Source organism: Calliphora vicina, chromosome 3, assembly GCF_958450345.1.
Source record: "Calliphora vicina chromosome 3, idCalVici1.1, whole genome shotgun sequence".
In the NCBI taxonomy this organism is placed as follows: Eukaryota; Metazoa; Arthropoda; class Insecta; order Diptera; family Calliphoridae; genus Calliphora; species Calliphora vicina.
Window position 1 is genome coordinate 6147315 of NC_088782.1, and position 21746 is coordinate 6169060.

General features: G+C 30.8%; 2 protein-coding genes across 8 annotated transcripts in view; both read right to left on the reverse strand.

Moving 5' to 3' along the window:
* Positions 1–397: 397 nt before the first annotated feature.
* Positions 398–8563, reverse strand: ssp6 (short spindle 6). Its single transcript, XM_065503987.1, has 3 exons — positions 8339–8563; positions 2552–2914; positions 398–2485 (listed from the first exon to the last, which is right to left on the reverse strand). The coding sequence occupies exons 1-3, from the start codon at positions 8561–8563 to the stop codon at positions 398–400; spliced, it is 2676 nt and encodes an 891-aa protein (XP_065360059.1).
* A 7124-nt stretch (positions 8564–15687) lies between these two features.
* vn (vein) overlaps positions 15688–21746 on the reverse strand; it is a 72790-nt gene continuing 66731 nt past the window's right edge. For 6 of the 7 annotated variants that reach the window (XM_065502952.1, XM_065502949.1, XM_065502950.1 and 3 more), the window contains exon 6: positions 20988–21219. In XM_065502952.1, coding sequence (XP_065359024.1) covers positions 21096–21219 — 124 coding nt within the window. In that variant the 3' untranslated portion in view covers positions 20988–21095. Of the gene's footprint in view, positions 18171–20987; positions 21220–21746 lie in introns of those variants that run through there. The other variant, XM_065502955.1, reaches the window with a different exon arrangement.

Below are 21746 nucleotides of genomic sequence, written 5' to 3' on the forward strand. Positions count from 1 at the left end.
GGTTGCTTCAACCGAAATTCTTCTTTATCAACTGACTGTCTGTTGATAGAACCGAAAAATTCAATGTGTGCCACCGAATTATTCGATTGGCAACAAATCCGGTTGATACTACGAATCTGTTTTCTCTGTGTGTAATTGAATTAAAAATAATAAAAAAAAACCTAATAATTCTTCAAATTATATAAATTCTTATGCAGTTCACATTATTATTAATATTCTAAACTACATGTATTTAATTTAAGCATGACTCTCTTTGGAGTTTTGGTCATAAATTCTTTGGCTTATTTAGAAATATTTGAGATCATTGTTAATTGTAAATGCACTGCACTTAATGTTCGTTCTTCATGTGGCATTGTCATTTAGGCCAATTGCAGTTATTGGCCTAAACCAGCGTTACCTACAAACGTGTTACTTCGGTGACAGTTGCCACATTCGAACCACTGGCATTGGCAGTGGTACTCGTACCAACTGCAGCATTGGCATTGGTCGCAGCATTAACTGCACTGGCACTGGCATTGGAGGGCGCATTTTGTGCGGCTGTAGAAGTGGTAGCATCAATTTTCGGTTGTGCCAAATGCGAATAGTAGCCCATTTGACAGTTGTTGTGCTGAGAAGCTTGTTGATTTTGATTGAGTTGCAATTGAGCAAGTTTAATGGCCTGCTGATGTTGTTTGGGTGTCATGCAATCGCAACCACTATGGGAAGTGGCTATAAGTTCCTCGGTTGATTTGGCTGTAATTGTCGTGGTTGTGGTGGTTACCTGCTCCACGAATTCTGTGGGTGGTGGCGCATAGTTCTCAACATCGGTGTAAGTTGAATAGCGTCCATAGGGATTTTTGCGTGGTATAGAATGACGTTGTTGGGCTATTTGTAAGTTAACCACGGGTTTCACAGCCACTGTGTCCAGATAGCCGTAACCGTAGCCATAGGCACCAATATTGGCGGCCGTTAGATTATCCCATGATTTTGGTTTGTGCACATAAGCGGAGTTTGGATAAATTTGAGCTGGTTGGACCTGTGTTGCGGTTATGTGATATCGTTGCTGATACATTGCATGTTGCATGTACTGCTGTTGTTGTTGCTGCTGCTGCTGTTGAGATGCCTGCTGTGGCTGTTGTGGTTGGTGATGTTGATGCTGATGATGTGAATGGTGATAGCCTTGTGGTTGCTGTTGTGCCTGCTGCGGCTGTTGTTGCTGTGGCTGCTGCTGTTGTTGACAAGATTGCCTAGATTTGGTGGAATGTTGGCGAGAAGTTGCTGGATTTTCGCTGTTTGGATCGTAGAAAAGAGTATCGGTGCTAATGGAAGTGGTATATGAGGCCGAATCGGCTGGTGCAAACTCGCTCGATGTACACGAGTGCAAACTGCAACGACTAGCCAGACCCGAGGCAATATCAAAGTAACGTGATCGTATACTGCCAGTATGAGAATCACAGCCGTGTGACTTTTGATGATGGTGGTGCTGTGCTGGCTGTTGTTGTTGCTGCTGCTGCTGTTGTTGATGTTCGTAATAGTGGTGTTGATGTTGGCCAGCATCCGCAGTGACATGATGGTGATGATGGTGTCTGGTTGTCCCCGAACTCACATGTGACTGTGACTTCGGTCGTGGTGGTCTTTCCTTGGCTTCATGCTCTCGATCACGATCTCGATGTTTGTGCTTGTGTGTGTGTTCTTTGTGATGGTGGCGAGTGCGTCGCCGAGATGGCACACAATGTGTATCGCAACATGGACTGGCCAGATCATAGGCATCCAAGCTAACATTATCGCCATTACCAGCCGCTGCGGCAGCTGCTGCTGATTTTTCGGCTGATTTCCATCTAAAGTCTATGCAAGGATTGCAGGAATGACCATGACAATGTTTGCCCGTCTTGGAGGATTTGTGGACACTATTTAAATCCTGTTTGTGCGCTTGATGCTGGTGTGGTTGTTGTTGCTGCTGCTGCTGCTGTGGCTTATTTGGTGGTTTATGTTTTTCACAAGTTCGTGGTGGAGGTGCCGGTGGCTGTGAATTGCTGGCACGTCTTTGACTGCTAAAGTGTGTTGATGTGGCCGGTGCTGTTGTAGTGTCTCCCGATTCTGCCCTAGTCAAGGGTTCACCAATTGTTACAAAACAATCTCCGCTACTGTTGGTCGATGTGGAAGGTTTCATCACATAACGATAGTGAGGATCAAAATAGTGATACGACAACATAAACTGAGCTGGTGGTGGTATTATTGTCTGCTGTGTTTGACGTGCAATATTAGTTACGTCTTCGGTGGAGAGTGTTGAACGGTAATACGGTAAATTCAATTCAGCATCTGTGGGAGAATTGCCAGTTTCTGTACCATCTGTGGGCGAAGTTGTGGCTTTCTTGCGTGCTGGCAAGCTGTGTGTTTTCCACTTGCCTTCCAAAAGCTCTCTTTCTCGTATGCATATCTTTTCCAATTCATTCATTTTATTTTGCAACATATTTTGCAATTGTATGTAACGCATATGTAGTTCAACCTAGAAGGAAATTTAATAAATAGATAAATGAATTGTTATAGAAATTAAAGCAACAACAGAAAATACCTTGCGCACACAGTCCTCGTAGAGTACAACCATTCTCATGCGAGTATCACAACTCTTGATGTAGTCGACTAAAGTCTTATGATCGGCTTTCTCCATGTCACGGCCATTAATCGAGAGTATAACATCGCCTTCTCTCATGCCGGCTCTATAAGCTGGTCCATCGTATTCCACATAATCCACATAGGTAATCATTTCCACCTCCTGATCTTTTTTGTAATGTATGCCATAACTCTGCAGTGTAAAGCCAAACGAATCATTTTTCTTTTCCACAATTATTGTGCGACGTCGACGATCTTCATCCACTTTAGATGCCAGAAAGCGTTCGGACTTGACTCGCCCCAGAATATGGGTCGACTGTGACAACTATAAAATAGCAGAGAAAATAAATATACATTAGTTACTTGTGATTATGAGTACATAGTTATTTGAATATTTTGCATTTGTTTCCAACAAAATTCCTTAAGGCGTTTGTGTGCAAACCCCACTCATCTTTCTTGGGTCATGTTGTACTTGTATCTATGTTCGCATTTAGTGTGCAGTACTTGGTTGTGATGGTCATTAAGTATTTAGAACTCATTATAAATTTGTTTTGTGTGTGCTTCAAAGCTAAAGAATCTTAAAACAAATAACTGGAGGCACTTGACATGTTATCCTTAAATTGTGTCTATTAAGATCATAAATGTGTTTTTTTTTTCTTCTTCATTTGCTTAAAGTGCTGGTAATTGTGAATTGCTACAAGTTGGAAAACATGTTTAACTTATACTTTCGTTGAGAATTTTGCAGAGTAAAAACATTTGAAAGTTTGGCTCAGCAATTTTGAACTGATGGAAATATTATTTGCATTTCTTAAATGAGCAAAAGGAAGGGAAGGGAATAGCCGCATTTTTTGATAAATATGCAAATGATACTTTTGATTTTTACTCTAAATTTGTTATTATTTTAGTGATGATTCATGTCAAATAACAACATGATTAGATTTGTTTGAATAATTGATAAAGCAGTGTCGAGTTGGCTTTTAGTTCGAATTAAAATTTATTCAATTTCAGTTAATTTTCAATACTACCTCCTAGGTTTGTGTATTTATTGTGGTTTGTTATTTAAATGAGTTACTCTAATTATTTGCATTATTACTTCTGTCGTTTTAAACTAAAATATTATCTATTTAAATCACGAAGTATGCGTCAGCAAATTATAGAAAATATTCTAAATAAATATATGGATTCATGTTCATTCATACACATTGGGCTACAACAATGATGGCCAGTAGTAATCGCGTTGTTTAAGGCCAAATTATATACCACAGTCACGGTCAAATGCATGTAATAAAATAAATAAAAACGAACAAAGAGTAAAAGCGAAAATAAAAGATTAATTCATTTTATTGCTCTATGCACATTTGAACCCCAAGTAAAAATGTGTTTATTGGCACTTTCGGTATAAATTTCCATAGATACTCATGCAAAATGAAGACCCTGATTGGTTTAATCGGCATTTAGTAATATTTCTACTACTTTTTAAAAAAGTAATATTTCTAAAACTTTTTTAAATAAAAGTAGAATTTCTATTAATTTTTTTTAAAAAGTAGTATTTCTACTCCTTTTCTAAAATAGTAGTATTTCTACTACTTTTTAAAAAATAGTAGTATGTATTTCTACTACTTTTTAAAAAATAGTAGTATTTCTACTACTTTTTTAAAATAGTATTTCTACTACTTTTTTTAAAAGTTGTATTTCTACTACTTTTTTAAAAAAGTTGTATTTCTACTACTTTTTTAAAAATGTTGTCTTTCTACTACTTTTTAGAAAATTATATTTCTACTACGTTTTTGAAAAATACATTCTACTACTTTAGTACTACTACTTTTTTAAAAATAGTAGTATTTCAACTACTTTTTTAAAATGGTAGTACTTCTACTACATAGAATTTCTACTACTTTTTAAAATATGGTAGTATTTCTACTACATTTTTAAAATAGTAAAAAATATTAGTATTTCTACAACTTTTTAAAAAAAGTAATATTTCTAAAACTTTTTTAAAATAAAGTAGAATTTCTACTAATTTTTTTTAAAAAGTAGTATTTTTACACTTTTTCTAAAATAATAGTATTTCTACAACTTTTTTAAAAATAGTGGTATTTCTACTACTTTTTTTAAAAAAAGTAGTACAGGCAAATCTCGGTATAACGAATCTCACTTTAAAGATCCGATTTAACGCACGGTCAAATTCGTAACATTGACCACCTTATATAACGAACGTTTCAAAAATTGTATGCTCGATATAACGAATGATGAGAAAAAACAAAAAAAAAATCAAACAAACCAACAAATTTTTAACATTGACAACATTATATAGCGAATATTTCGAAAATTGTACGCTCAATATAACGAACAGAAAGTATAAAAAACAAATGTAGTAATGAATGTTAAAATAAGAAAATAAGTCGTTACAGTACCGTTTTCAATGGTTACTTTCTTTAATAATAGGTGCTGTCTTTTTTTCTATAGTGGTTTTAATTGCTTGTTTTCATAATATCGAATGAAAGATTTCGTTCGCATTCTAAGTAAAAGAAAACTGATTCGTTCACATTAACATGAAGTTAAGGAATCCAAAATCAGATTTCTTCCGCTTAGAATGCGAACGAAATCTTTCATTCGATATTTTGAAACAGGCTATAATTCACGTGAATTAAATATGGAAAACCGTAGAAGAATTTCATTGAACGAAAAACTAAAAATTTAGATGAATGAATGAAATATGGAATAACAAAATTCTCAACATGTATTTTGAAGAAAATAAAAACAAACATTTTATCGTGACTAAGTTTTTTCTGTAAATTATCTTTACACAAATTAAGTGGAATCTTCAAAATCTGTTTTTTTTAATGTTTGTCCGAGTTTAATTTTCTACAGGTTGATCATTTTCAGAATCGAAATCCCTTACAATGAAGGCTTTATTAATCGTGGAAAATACACCAAGCCGTCCTCCAGAAGAACAATTAGTAAAAACTACTAAAGATATACAAATTTGAACGATATTCTTGCCTCTTAATGTCACACAGCTCATCCAACCTAGGGATCAAAACGACATAGGTTTAGTTAAATTCCAAAATAGAAAAAGTTGACCAAAATTAAAAAAAAAAATCATCTCGATATAACGAATTTTTCAATTTAACGAATGGGCCTGACAACATATCGTTCGTTATACCGGCATTTGCCTGTTTTTCTACTTCTTTCCTAAAATAGTAGTATTTCTACTACTTTTTTAAAATAGTAGTATTTCTACTACTTTTTCCAAACAATAGCATTTCTTAACATGTATGAATTGCATAGAATATAGTAAAATTGCAGCAATAATATCGTAATCATGTCATTTCTCTTAGTGTCACTATGGTTCCAAATTCAAATTAAGCTGAACAAATTTATTCATGGGATTTTTATATGAATCCATAAATTATTTGTAAAATGCTCAGTATTACGTATTTTTCGAGTTATAGTAGAATCTAGATATAAAAAACTTCTAAATTAAAAAATATATTTTACTAAAATTAAAGATTTATCAAGAAATGGTCTAAAAAATATTGTTATCTTCAGTGAAATTCATTTAAATAGCAGTTTTGGCGTAAATTTTCTACAAAACATTTTCCATTAAAATTGGAAATAAAATAAAAGGATGGACATTCCCTATATGTTGCCTTAAGATATAATCATAGTTATTGTACGGGCTTCTGTGATCTTGATACATCAATATATCGACTCACAAATCTATGTCTGGATTACTAAGTCATTAATATAGACATTATGGATATCTAATGATATACATATGTTTCAAAATCCATTGCAACGATGTTATACAAGGCTATAGTAATTTGGACCTACAATGGGTCAAAATCGGGAAAAATATGTTTTAACCCGATTTTTTTTTTGACAAACTAATTTTTTTTTCATAAATTTTATTTCACTAATAAATTTAGAACATTTTTACAATTAGTATTTTGAAGCATAAATTGGTGTACGGTATATAAGATTCGGCACAGCCGAATATAGCTCTCTTACTTGTTTTAACTATTGTCAGTATTTATGTGAATCGGTCCAGAATATCTAACCGCAAATAACTTTAATGTTCAGAAGCAAATCCTATCATATAAAGTATATAATAAAATTCACAACACAGAGAAAACAGATTCATGATAGCAACCGAATTTGTTGCCAATCGAATGATTCTGTCTTAGTGACCGAATTATACAGTTGTGGCTACAATATTCTGTAAGGGATAACTAAAGTTTGGTTGCCTCAACTTAAATTCTTCTTTATCAACTGACTTTCTCTTTTTAGAACTGAAAAATTCTATGTGCGCAACCGAATCATTCGAATGTCAACAAATTCGGTTGCTATCACGAATCTGTTTTCTCTGTGAAGGACGTACTATGTTATTTAATGAATACGATTTGCTCATGCTAGCTTTGTCTTTAATAACTTATATGTCATTTTAAAGTGTAAACAACAAAGTTTTTTTTTGCCTCGAAATTGTCCAATTTTGTGCGGGAATGCTTCTTGAACGCTATAAAAGAAAATCATTTTTGCACCGATAAAAATGGAGTCATTACGATAACTTGAAACGTAAGAAATTGTATATGAAGCCCGGTCAACTAGCCGTATCGTCATCAAAGCCAAATATACATGGCGTTAAGGTTATGCTCTGTATTTGGAGGGACCAAAAGGGTCCTATCTTCTATGAGCTGTTGAAATCTGGCCAGACTATCACAGGAAATCTGCACCGAACGAAACTGATTCGTTTGAAGCGAGCATTGTAATATTCCATCATGACAACGCTCGGCCACATTTAGCAATACCTCTTAAAAGCTATTTAAAAAGAAGTGGTTGGGAATTTTCGCCTCACCCGCTTTGTAGTCCAGACCTTGCCCCGTCGAACTATTATTTGTTTTGACGAAGCGTATCTCTGGGACACGCATCACTTTGGAACGAAATAACTGATATTGGCTTGATTCGTTCTTGGCCTCAAAAGATGACCAACACTTTGAAAAAATTTATATTGTACAAATGTTTCAAAGCTAAACATTTTTAAAAATCTCGCATTTTTAATTTATACACTCAATATTTTTCTTTAAATACAATTATGCTAAATTTAGTTGTTTTTTTAAAAGTCTATAACACCATCGTTACTTACATGTAACGTTAATGTAATGTAAATTACAATTAACAACATGTGTTAATTGAAAATGTAGTAAGCCAACGTTTCTGTCTTATTTGAGCCCATATGTAGTATTAATTGGTTTAGGTATGATGCCAATAACCTTAGCTAATTACCACAATTAATATGATTTTATAACATCGCATCTCATTAAATAAATTGAAACTTATTTAAGATTATCTATCAATACCGCTGAGCAGCTAATTGGATTATAGAGAGTTTAGTAATAATAATAATAACCACTCAGTCTTTAATGTCATCATAAGTTAAAGCCCATACCATCGCTCTATTGACATATGTTGCTGCTATACTTAAATATATTTACATGTGTGTCTAGCTGTGTGTGTATCTGTGTATAAACTCTTTCTGTGTATGTCAAATTAACATAAAATCATTGTTCAATCAGGTGTGACACCTTATAAGCAGTATCTGAAACACTGAACATGAAAGAGGTAGAGGGAGCGGGTGAGGGGGAGAAAATGACGTATTGAATTAACCACCCTTAAGAAGCAAAAGTCGTTGCTCTAAAAAAACAATTATTGAAATGAGTTCATATTAATGTTGTTGTGTATGTCTTACCTGAGAATATTCCAACTCTTCATCGCTGGCGTCTAGACTTTTGTGTTTGTTGTGATATTTTAAACGTCCCAGACTGCCGGTGCCCATGACATAATGGGTGGTATTTCCGTTACCATTGCCCGTACGTAAACTTCCGCCTGCAGTACTAGTTGCAACCGCAACATTGCCCAAACTAACGGTGGTAATGCTTTGGCAACTACTACTTATAGGATTGGCAGTGGCCATAGTTGAGTGACTGACTGACTAATATGAAGTTATTAAAATCGGGCAAAGAGATAGAAGACAGACAGGCACACCGACTAGGTTGGGATAGGATGTGATTAGTTGAGATGGTTTGGTATGCGGAGTTGGTTTGACTTTGCTTAGTTGGTATACAATTAATACTGTTGATTTGACATTTGCTTTGGCTGTTCTTGCATGTATTAATATCTACATAAGTACACAACAGTCATATGTATTATATACATATATATCTGCATATATATACATTTAAAACTACTGTGTCTGCTGTTGTTTGTCTTATATTGCTTTTAATGCCCTATGAAAATTGTGCTTGAAACACATCTTCCATGTAGTTATTGATTTATCGCACATAATCCAAACATATCTGTGTTAATACAATGTTATTTTTTTACTTTTTCCGATTCTCTAATCATTCAAAATAATTATAATAGAACTTTTATTAATAATAGACAACACCACCATGCCAATATACATTTGTTGTACTTCGTATTATATAATAAACAATTTAAAACATGTTACAAAAAAGTAAATTTGTTTCTTTTTTTGTTGGTTCCTTCTTCCTAATTAAAACGATTATTGTCTACAGATACCGACCGAAGTAGACGATGGAAAATTTCTTTTTCATTTAACATTAGGCAAATCTTTTTTTATAGTTTTAAAAAAAAGTTCTATGATGTGGTTTATTCTTATTAATTCAAGTAAATTTTTATATTATTTATTTATATATTGCACTTAATAATTAAAATTTATTTTTAATAAAATTTATCTAAATATGTGTGTTTTTTTGTGTGTAGAAAAAAGTTTGATATTTAATATCGTTTGGAAAAAACTTCCGCTTTATTAAATTTTTGTCGTTTATTTGAGAGAGCTTTGTGTCCAACTGTTTTTCGTTTGGCTAAATTTATTTGCCTGCCGAACAAAAACCACCACCAATCAAGTATTCCTACACTGTTGAACAGTTATTTATGCATTTTGGAACAGCTATACAGACATCTACTCGCAGTTAGAATATTAGAGTATTGAATATTCTCGCTCGCGCTCTTTTACACTCTCTGTAAACGGAAAAGGAAATTTGTGTGCATGGCCATAACGTTATGGCTAATGTAGCGGAATATGGTAAAACATTAACATGGTAAACATATGTAGGTTTTAAACTATTATAAATTGCATTATTATAAAATTGGGGTTACAGCTGATTATAATACCTTAATATTATAACGATATCATCTAGTTGATATATTGGGTGCATGACTTTAAAAGGCGGTAACTACAATAGATGGTTTATCTCTTGAACACGGTTTTTGTTTTTAATAACATACATGTCATTTTGAAGGGTACATATTTGTCAATTATTCTCACTTAGTTATTGAACAGTATATTGTCAACAACAAAGTTTTTGTTTGCTTCAAAAATGTCGAATTGTATGCCAACAATGTGGAATGTTTTGCTTTACTTCTTTAATTTGAAAAAAAATAGCCGTTGAAGCACACCGATCGCTCACCATAGCTTATGGTGTATGTGTTAAAGTGTCCAAAAAACCGGAAAATTTAAAAAACCGGTTTCCGGTTTAACCGAAAAAGTGTGTTTTTGAAAAAACCGGTTTCGATTATTGTCTGGTTTCGGTTTATATTAAATTTTTATTTAATGGAAATTTAGCATTTTTGAATTCCTTATGCAACTATTTTATATCTTTTACGAAATGTTATCAAATGCTACAATTTTCTATAAAATAAATCAATATTTTTAAAAATATTATCAAAGTTATTTATAAATATGTTTGAAGGAGCTTTAGAAAATATATTTCATTAAAACCGTCTTACAAAAACCGGTTTGTCAAAAAACCGAAAAGTTAAAAAAACCGAAACCGGAGGAGTTTACAAAGATGAAAAAACCGGTTGACCGGTTTTCGGTTTTGGATACTCTAGTAGGTCTTCCATAGGTTTCAGCGTGCGAGAGATGGCTTGTTCGGTACGGAAGTGGCTATGATGATACGAAAGGCATAATATCGCCCAGGCCAGCCAAAAAAGTCTGAAAACCCAGAATTGGAGGCATTACTCCATGAAGATTGCTGTCGAACTCATAAAGAACTTGCAAAATCATTGGGTGCTACTCAAGCAGCAATTTCAAAACGTTTGCCTTGAAATATGGTTTTGCATGTCTGAAATAATGCTTGACCGCTTTAACAGAAAATAATTGTTTAAGAGATCATATGTGAAGCCCGGCCAACCAGACGAATAGACACCAAAGCGAAATATTCATGGCGCTAAGGTAATTCTCTGTATTTGGTGGGAGTCAAAGGGTCCTATCTATTATGAGCTGCTGAAATCTGACCAGACCATCGCAGGGAACCTGTATTGAAAACAACTGATTCGTTTGAAGTTGTTGGGAAGTTTTGCCTCACCAGCTTTATAGTCCAGACCTTGAACTATTTGTTTCGATCGATACTAAACGCTATCTCTGGGATACGTTTCACTGATGCCAGAAAGATGGGAAAAGGTCATAGCTAACAATGGCCAATTTATATTGCACAAAAGTTTCAAAATAAAAGCTAAAAATTTTAAAAAATTACGCATTTTTTAAGTCATACTCCCAATATATGAACAAGTATTCCCATAACTGATTTTTGTAAGTCCAGAGATATGAATTAACTTAAATGTTGAACAGAGAACACTTCTCTAGGAACAACAGTTTGAGTATCATCGCTGTATTTAAGTCTAAATATTCGGGAAGCTGGATCAATAAATAATGGTATCCCTTAAAAGAAATCAGAATGATAATAAAATCAGCAATATCAATGTTTCTTAAATACAAAAAAATCTTATCTGTCGAACATTTAATCTGAATCTAAGATTGCGATCTCGGTCTATTCTTTTATATGTAATAGAAACGTGGACAATGGAAGTATCTGAACAAACTGGTATCCTTTGCGAATACTATTGAAAATCTCATGCGTAAATAGCGTAACAAATTCTAAAGTTTTGCAAGTAATTGGCAATGATAGAGGACTTTTTTCTACCATCAAAAGAAGGAAAACAATATATCTTGGTCATATCATGCGTAAAGAAAACTCTAAGGCAAATGTCGTATTAACAGAGAACTAGTTCAATAGCTCTGTAGTATCCGCAGTTGTACTGAGAAAAAGATAGAGAAAACTTCAATGAAATAATGAACATATAATTATTGCATTTGTAATCACTAAAATTTAAAATCGAATAGGCAACAGGTGAAATAATTCAGTTTAATAAATAAGATTCTAATATTTTATAGCTACTTGTATAAAACATCCAATAAGATATCCGAAAATAAAGCTAAATAGCGTTTCATAATTTTAAACAGTTTATTTTACTCTCCAGTTATACGATTGACTTTTTCGATAGTCCCATGATGTTCACGGAAGACAAATTGGTAGTCTGAGATAAAATCTCGATCATTTTAATATGACACAGTTTTGCTCTGAAGTATCTTCTTAAAAAGGAAGACGGTACTGCCAAATCTTCTCCTGGTATCATAATAATCTGTAAAATTGTCCAGTTAGTTGTATAAAATCCCGGTCTCGGGAGGGCATTAAACATTGCAGATAACATGATTTTGGCAATATATGGTAGGTTTTCAATCATGAATTGAGAAAATCCCCCATATCATGATGTATGCACCTTCGTGTTTTACGGTCTTCTTGGGCTGTGGTCAGACCAAACAAAGATAAATTTATTTGGATCCGATGGAAAACAGTATGTTATGCTCACAGACTATAAGGAATATGATCCAAAATACACCAAGAATACTGTAAAACACGCCAATGGATCCATAATGATATGGGAGTATTTCACTTCTTCTGGTGTCGGTCCAGTATATTGGATAGAGAACAAAATATGCGCCCCGGACTACATAATATATTGCAAAGCGTAATGTTTCCATTTACTGAGGAAGAGATGCCCTTGAGATGGGAGTTTCAGCAGAACAATTATCTTAAACACTGAATAAAATTGTCAAAGGACTGGTTTGCTGTCAACAAAGTACCTCTTATGGAATGTCCTTCGCAGTCACCGGACCAAAACCCAATGGAACACCTTTGGGGAGTGTTCAAGAGGAAGCTGGAGAGTTTCAGTTCGAAAAATAAGGACGAATTGTGGGAAAATCCAGGAAGAGTGGTTTTCCATTGACAAGGACGTTTGCAAAAAAATGGTTGATTCGCAGATGCAATGAAGTTGTGGAAAACAAAAGTAGAGCAACAAAATATTAAAATAAAATAATTTTTTAACAAAAAATAAAAAGATCTGCTTCTAAAAACTGAAACCGATTTCAGCCGGTTTCAATGGGCTTATTCCTTGGGCCGAAACAATAATATGTAGGTGGGTGTTAGACTAATATTTTTGGACGTTACAAACATGGACGCACAAACTCATTATACACTTCTTACTGTGGTGGTGTAGGGTATAAAAAGAGGAATGATTATGTTTTTTCTTATGTGGTATGTCTGATAAACAAAACTGCATATAAATTTGTTTTAACAAAACTAAACTTGATTTTTTTTTAAAAAAACTCTCGTTTCTAATATTTTTTCCAACACTGTATGCACATTGTTAGTATAGTTGGAAGTGCAGATAAAATTCTAAAGCAATATTGAAAACATTTAATGCACAGACCACATTTCTATTTATTTCATCTCAGTTTTTCCCAAAGTACTCATTCTGTCTTTCCAATTATTTACACCACCATTGCATAAATAAGATGGCAACGCGAGGAATGTGTATAAGACATATTTCATTCACACCACGAAGCTTTTGTATATGACGCTCTTTATACTAAGGGTTGAAAATTCTAACCGTTACATTTTGAACTCATTGTTCATCTTTGTAACACCCTCACCCCCCAAGCAATTGTTACTGCAAAAAATTAAACACATTTTGTTATTATTTTTTTCAAGTGTTTTCTTTTTAATCAAACAAAAAAGTTCAGCAAATTTTTATATATTTAGTTTCATTTGTTCTCATCTTTTTTTCATCATCTCTTTAACATTATTTTTATTTTATAATTTTTATTAATTATTTCAGAATTTTTTCATCTTCATCTTCTTCTACTACGGACATGATTATAATAAATACATATATGACATGCTTCTATTTTCCATTTAATGTTTATATAAAAATATGTTAAAAATATTATCGAATAATTTACATTTACAAACTTAAACATCTAGAAAAAAAGAACTAACACTAAAAAATAATAAAAAAAAGTGGGCATTTCGTGTGTTGGGTGAGAGGGGGTGATGTTTTTTTTTTTTTTGGGGGGGGGAGGTGTGTTTTTTTTAATTGTGTTTAAAACTTAAAAAATTAAAATACATACAAATATTAACAAATGTTAATGAATTATTAAATAATAATTAAAATAAAAATAAATATAAATCTCAAATTTAGAGATTCTCAATACAATCTTTCGATAAACAATATTTTCAATTCAAAAATAAAAAAAGCTTCTTTTTTTCTTTGTTTTAAATAACTATTGATTTGTTTTGTTTGTTGTTTAAATCGTTTTTATTTTGTTTTTTTTTTTTTCTTTTAAATTTACAATTTAAAAAGTAACTAATTAATTATAATTACATTTTTGGTATGAATTGTGTGTATGTGTAATTTAATTTACTTTTATTTATCATCCTTCTATCTTACTTTTCTTCTTAACGCATAATGTTTGTTTTGAATTTGTTTTGTTTTCTATAATCTTTTCAAATTTTCTTTTAAAAATATAAATTAAATTTGATTTGAAATAATTGTTCAAACATTTGAGTGCAAGTGTATGTTTACGTGAGTGATTTAGTGAATGCGTGTGTGTAAGTGAGTGAGTGAGTGTTTATGCATGTGTATTTGGACATACTTAAGTACATACTTAAAATACAATTTAAATTTACAATCTTACAGCTAAAACATCAAATGAAAATATGAAAATTAAATTAAAAAAAAAACTAAAAACAAAACATTAACACTTTGTAATATTTATAATACTAACAAATTGAAAATCCAAAAAAAAAATAAATTAAGAAGTAGATATGATGCAATTTTAGTTTCAAATTATTTCGTTTAAAGATGTTGGCTGGAATAACATGCGCAGTTTCAAAAAAAAAAACAAACTATTGTTTGTATATTTATATTTATAGTACAGATTGCTAAGTTAGAGGGTCATGTCTTTAGATATTTTGATAGACTTGTTTTCGAAAACCAATTATAAATATATTATTCTAAAAATTTAGCAACTGTAATAGTTGCAAACTAAATTGAAACCAGCCATTTAGAACACGTAGATAGTCACAGTTTTCTAAAATACATTTTGCCGATTCATAAGATTTCCTATCATGACATATTGTCATAATGTTATAATATTTTACGACTCGCCGGCTCGGTTTAACCGACTCTTAGGCGTTCGGCGCAAGTCTCTGCTGGTTGGTTACGATAACACAATAAACATTGAATAGAGAGTAGTAGTATTTTAGGAAATTTTATTGCTTGAAATGCAATAACAACATTTTCAACCCATTGTGAAATATTAGAACATTATGACAATATGACATGATAGGAGGAGACCTTATGAATCGACCAAATGTATTTTAGAAAACTGTAACTATCATCTTATTCTGTATGGCTGGTCTACGACAATGTAAATTTAAACTTATTTTTTGTTTTCTAACAGACATGGGAATGAGTCTTGGATCTCAATATAATCTGAAAACTGAAGATCATTCTACTGTATAAATTTCACAATTACAATTGCTGAATTCACAACAATTTGTATCGTGTATCTTGTATTAAATACAATTTTTGTTTATTAGTTTGTGAACACCCATTGTATATTGTATGAATGTTTTTGAAAGCGTAGTATGTATAACAAGTAGACCGACTCTCATTTTTTTCAAATTACTCTCTCATATATACGGGTACTATGTGTGCTCAGAGAAATTTATAGCTGTAAACCAATACAACTTTTTAAAAACATACAAAATAAAAGTGTATAAGTGTATTTAATTTTTGTATAAAAATTTCCAACAACAAGCTTACACTATTGTATTTGAATTCAATAATACACTCGATACAATGATACAAGGGGTTTTGTGAATTCAGCAAATATGAATTAAATCTGAATATGAGCTTGAAATTAAAGATCATTCTACTGTAAAAGGTTTTAAAATGCTCCAAATAGCATAAACATTACTCTAACAGTAGCCAATCAATATCGACTATTCAGATGTACAGACCACAAATGTGATCGACACTTGTTAAAATTATCAAAAGGGAAACATATTGCAGATTGTGCTTCAAAAACACAATTGGAAAATTCTGTTTATACATTAAGAGACATTCTACACGATGACAATGCGGGCACTCTCAAGGCGGCTCAAACAACAGGGTTTTTGAAGGAATTTATGGGTTATTTTAACTCAAATGAAGGCTAGTTTGTAGAAATTCACAAGGTGAAGTTAATCTTGACGCCTGAAGAAATTGTGTGCCAAATATACTCGAAATTATTTTGAAAAACCTTGAAAACATGTTCGACGATTGAACTAATGATATGTTTAATAATTTTGATTGTTTTTCGATGTTTTAAACAAAGTAAATAAGATCGTGCACGATTGGAAGAAAAATCCATCAAAAATTATTTATTTATGAAAAGCCTGATCTATATTCAGAAAGACACACTGCCATTTATTTGACGTCAGTATTTGGTAAAATAAACGCCTCATTCTCTACCAACATTGTCGAACTCTCATAGGTTGGTTATCACTTACCTAATTGGCTGTGTTTCATCATTGAATACATTGGAAGTCGCTGAACGTGCTTCACAATTGGGAAAAAGTAAGCTTTTTTTTTAAATGCAAAGACTGAAAATAGTTCGTACACCGTTTCCTGGTGAGACAACACAGAAACAGATGATTTTCCCCTATTTTTTTTTTAACCTAAAGTTATACTGATATTGTTTCATTATTGCAACTTTAGATTAACAAATTAGCAGACATTGTGAAGCAGACAAAGTTATAAGTTATAAAAAATAAGTGGACGAGTTATTTTCGATATCAGCACAAGTAATATGATCTGTCAAAATTGTGTGTAGAACAGTACGAATGGGATAGTCTAAACCTAATATCTATGGCTTAATATTAAAAGGCCCTAACTCGTGTTTTTTTATCTCGTGATTTGTTTGGCTAATGATATATGATCGGACCATTTATCGAAATAAATGAAAATCTGGACATACAAAAAAAAACGAGTTAGGGTCTTTTTATATTAAGCCATCGATATGTAATAAAACCATTTGACATTGAGAAAAAATACAGATGAATAGTAGACAGTTGTATGGATCTCTTTATTTTTGAAAATTTTCAAAAAACTGTTTGCATTTGTATATAAACAAAGCTAAAAAACACTAACAGCTGTGATCATCTTATTTTATACCGATCGTGTAAAAGCAAAAACGACTTTCATACCATTTTTTGGTCAAACGGATGAATTTTCATTTTATTCTCTCTTCGTTAAGTCTTATCACCTAAAGCCAAATTTAATAGTTAAATTTTCAAACTTAAATGACAAGTCACAGTCAATGGAGTTAAGGTACTTTTAAGATTCAAGTCTAAATACTGACTTACCCAACCGTTGATGAAATGTAGCCGTAATATTGACTTAACGTAAGACTATAGTGTGATTATAGAACATTAAAAATGTGTAACATGAATTTGACATCAAAAACAAAAATATTTTGAGTTTTCTTCAAAAATAAAAATATTTAATTGCTTTCAAGAAACAACTCTGTTAGCAGATGTCACGTAAAAACGTAAAAAGATTATATTTTTAACAGGTTCAGACGTTACAGTTACATTATATTTTATCATTTAGTATAACCGATTTAGTATAGGCGATATATCCATACCTGTGATTTAATCACCGTGAAAAATCACTGGTAACAACTGTTACTGAATTTGTTGCAAATGCTATATTTTGTTATTATGTTACTGCAAAGTATAGCACTTTTGCTAAATTTGCAACATATGCAAGGTTTGCAGGGGTAGTTAGCAACGAAGAGTGATCACTGAATGATTTATAAATCACGTTCACTGAGAACGAAGATCTTCAAAAATCCCGTGATCGCTCATCTCTACTTTACACACAACAAAAACGATCATCTGTTCCATTCCGTTAAGGGTACCCTACATTACGGTCGTTTAATCCAGCCTCAAAATAAAAATCTTCATTGACAAATTCTGCTAAGATTCTCGTATTTAGGAAGATTTTTTTTGATTTTTTTAAATTTTTTCTAAAACTGCGTTTGCCTACCAGCCAAATCTTTCTACAAATATGTTTATATTTCTTTACTTTTTCACATTTATTTACATACATAAATTTATTTTATAACAATTTTTGTTTCATTTGTCTTAAAGATGTATTATAAAAAAAACTACTAATTTAAATACAAATAATAATAATTCGAAACCAATAAAAAAGTACAAAAAATAGTAGTGGTAATGAGTAGTAGTAGTAGTACTAAGTAGTAGTGGTAGTGGTAGTTTAAATTATCAAAGGTGTGTATTTGGCCGTAGATTGCAACATAAAATCTGTGAATAAAAAAAAACAACATATAAAATAATGTCATTAATTTTGTGATGGTAATTGCTTCAACTACTAACTAAAACAATATAACTTACTATATGTATTGTATTTACTTAAAACTTTAATAGGAATAGCAACAAAAGCATTTTATTAAATTATTTCCCAACTATTTAAATTAAAATTAAAGATTTTCAGCCTAATCACAAAAGCCCTAAAGTCGATTTTAAGTCCATAAAGTTGACTATTATTTTAAATTTCAAAATATTAACTTTAAAGTGTCTTTTATAGTTAGGCTGTTTGTTTCAAATATACAGTTTTCTTTTCAATGAAATTAAAATGGAAAATATTTAAATAACATAAAAAGGTTTATTTAAATAAGTTATTATTTATGTGAGTTTTTTTTTCAATAAAATACAAACACCATTAGTTGAGAATAGTTTTTTTTTAAACAAATGCAGAAATTGTTTGTTGCATTATTATCTACAGCCAAAAAAACACTAGAAAGATAAGTTAATTTTTAATAATTTATAAATACAACTACAATCTAAGATACTACCACTACAAGTACCTGCAACATTAACTAATACGAGTACAACTTAAGTATGTATGTATTTATGTATGTGAAATTGTAAAATGAAGAAAAAGAGCAGTTTAAATATGGTGGATGGTGGATGGATGGATGGATGGATTAAGTACAAATATACAAAAATATCTATATATAAAATTAATTAAATAAATAAATAGATGAATGATGGATGGAGAGGAGAGGAGGAGCAAGTTTTATAAAAGTTATGTTTTGAAAAACTAAACCATTTCCAAGTAGGTATTGTATTTAAAACATTACTAATATTAAGATATTACATACATTATTCGAGAAGTTCTATGAATATTATTAAAGTTTTGTTTAAAGAATTTCTTTTCTTTCTTTTTTCGCATGTATAATATAATAAAAATTAAAGTCTAATTAAATAATGTTTAAATTAAATTAAATAAAATTAGATTAAATTAAATAATAAATTAACTTTGGATTTTTTCCATTTATACTACATGGTATGGATATTAGTATTTATGTATGTGTTTGATGGTTTTAGGTTCGAATTTCTTTTTTCAAATCTTTGCCAAATATCCGCCATTTAAAGCCTCTTCATTTTTTTTTCTTTGAAAGCCTGGCAAATATTTGCATTCAAATTAATGTGTGTAAATTTAATTTATGTAAATGAATTGAATTGAATTTCTAAAATATTGTACATACTCTTTAAAAATCTCTAAAAAGTAAAAAGTGTAAATTCAATCTTAAGTCAAAAAAGGATTTTTTTTTCTTTTTTTTTTGAAAAAATGAACTGAGTTATTAAATAAAATTTAAATTAATTTAATTTAAAATTACACTGTTAAATGTGTGTGTTTGTGTGTGGTAAATAGTAAAATAAAAAAAAACTCTAAGGAACAAAAAAAATTGTTAGTGCCCGCTTAGCGGAAATTAATTATTATATGTGTAAAAAAACAAAAGCCTTTCTATAGCACCTTTAGTTTTGTAAATATTTTTTAAATTTTATCTTTAGTTTTATAGTTCAATATTTTTGTTTTATATTGTTACAGAGTCTACTACTATATAGTTACGTGTGTTTTAGAGCAATAAAGTTTAAGTGAAAAAAAATCTAAGCGGTTGTTATGGAATGTGGTGAATTTTTGTGTTTTTTCGTGTATTTAAACCCCTTCCCTTTAAACTGTAACAAGGGGTTTATACTGTTTGTTTTTATCGATTTATGTAAAATATATTTATTTTTTTTTTTTAAAAAAGAAGAAAATATTTGTTAATGTTAAAAAACAAAAAGGAATTTGTACAATTGAATATACAATATATTCAATTTATTTGGAGACAGCCAATATATAAGTAGAGTTGTATTTATACAGATTTGACAAACAAAGCTTTCATTTGATATATATTTATGATATAATTTCATTTTCTTAAACCCTTTACCATTCCATTTCTTTAATATTAATTTGCCTTACTCTAAAATGTATATATTCTGGATCCTACGGACTCACATTTGGTATCAGTATATCAGATATAAACATGAAAATTATGGTATTGAAACTAAGCCATATCTGCCCATAAATGGATGAGATATAAGCAAAAACCCTTGACTACTACAGATTTATATTCGGAATTGTTTATGAATCATCTAAATGGTCCATAAAAGGCCGAAAAGTGGTGAAATTGTTCTTCTCCCATACAAAGTTTTTACCTCTATTAAAGTGTATAGTTGTGAGTACACAAAATAAAAATTATTTGTCAACGTCACCTACATTCAAGAGAGCATGGCATGGCTTTAAATTTGCAAATATGTTTACTACTTATATCTCGGATACTAAGTTTTTATAAAGCTGGCAATGATCTAGTCACCCATTAGGGGGGGAGGGGGTAATAAAGTTAAACGAAAAAGGTATTTTTAGTTTAAAAAAAAATATGTATAATCCAGTATAACCTGAAAAAATACAACTCTGCTTATATTTTGTAAAAATCAGTATTTGAGATTTGATTAATTTTATATGGATGCCAAGTAAGTTTTCCTATTTTGTAATATTTCCTCAAAACCAAAATTTTATATTTAAATTACAAATTAAAACCCAAAACAAGTTTTGAAATTTATCAAAGTTTTATAAAACACATTTTGCACGGAAATTTAGTTTTATAAAACTTTTATAAATTTTAAAATTCATTACGAATATGCGGGTAAATATATAATTTTATGTTTAGTTTTAATTATTGTCTCATCAATTTAGAATTTAAAAAAAAATGTTGGTTTAATTCGTTGTGCTTAATTTTTGAAAAAGAAAAACAAATAAAATAAATTAACAAATTCTTTAACAAATTTGAGGTTAAAAAAAAAACAGAACCAAAAACGTGTGATGCTATAGAAAAGCCTACTTTAGCAATAATAACTTCCTAAATATTTATTTTCGCCACATTCGTGTTCGTTGCTGTACGTACTAGGGGGCATATTGTTGACTTCTTTCCGGTCACATCTTTCACCAATAAAGCCTTCGGGGCATCTGTAAAACAAATTTAGATTAAAATAAAGATTAATTAATTTAAATAAATAAATATTTTTAAAAAGCTTAAGAAATAAAAGTTAATGATTCTTAATTTTCGAAAAAAAAATAAAAAACCTGGAAAAAATATTGCATTTTTCTTGCCCTTTGCCCTATTTGGTGTTCTTTTCTAAGAAAAAATTATCCAAGACCTTTGGTAGTTATTAGAATTAAAAAATTTCATACATTTAAATCAGTGGTCGGCATAAACAAATCGGAGATTCCATATTTCAGTAGAAAAATCTCTTAACACAATATTTTCTATAGAAAAGACTGTTATACACAAAATGTTCTATATACAAAATTGTTGTACACTAAATGTTCTATAGCAAAAATTGTTATACATAAAATTTCCTTAGGAAAGGCTGTGTCGCACAAAATTTTCTGTAGAAAAAACTGTTATACACAAAATGTTCACTAGAAAAAATTTTTTATACTCAAGATATTCTATAGAAAAAACTGTTATATACAAAATTTTGTATAGAAAA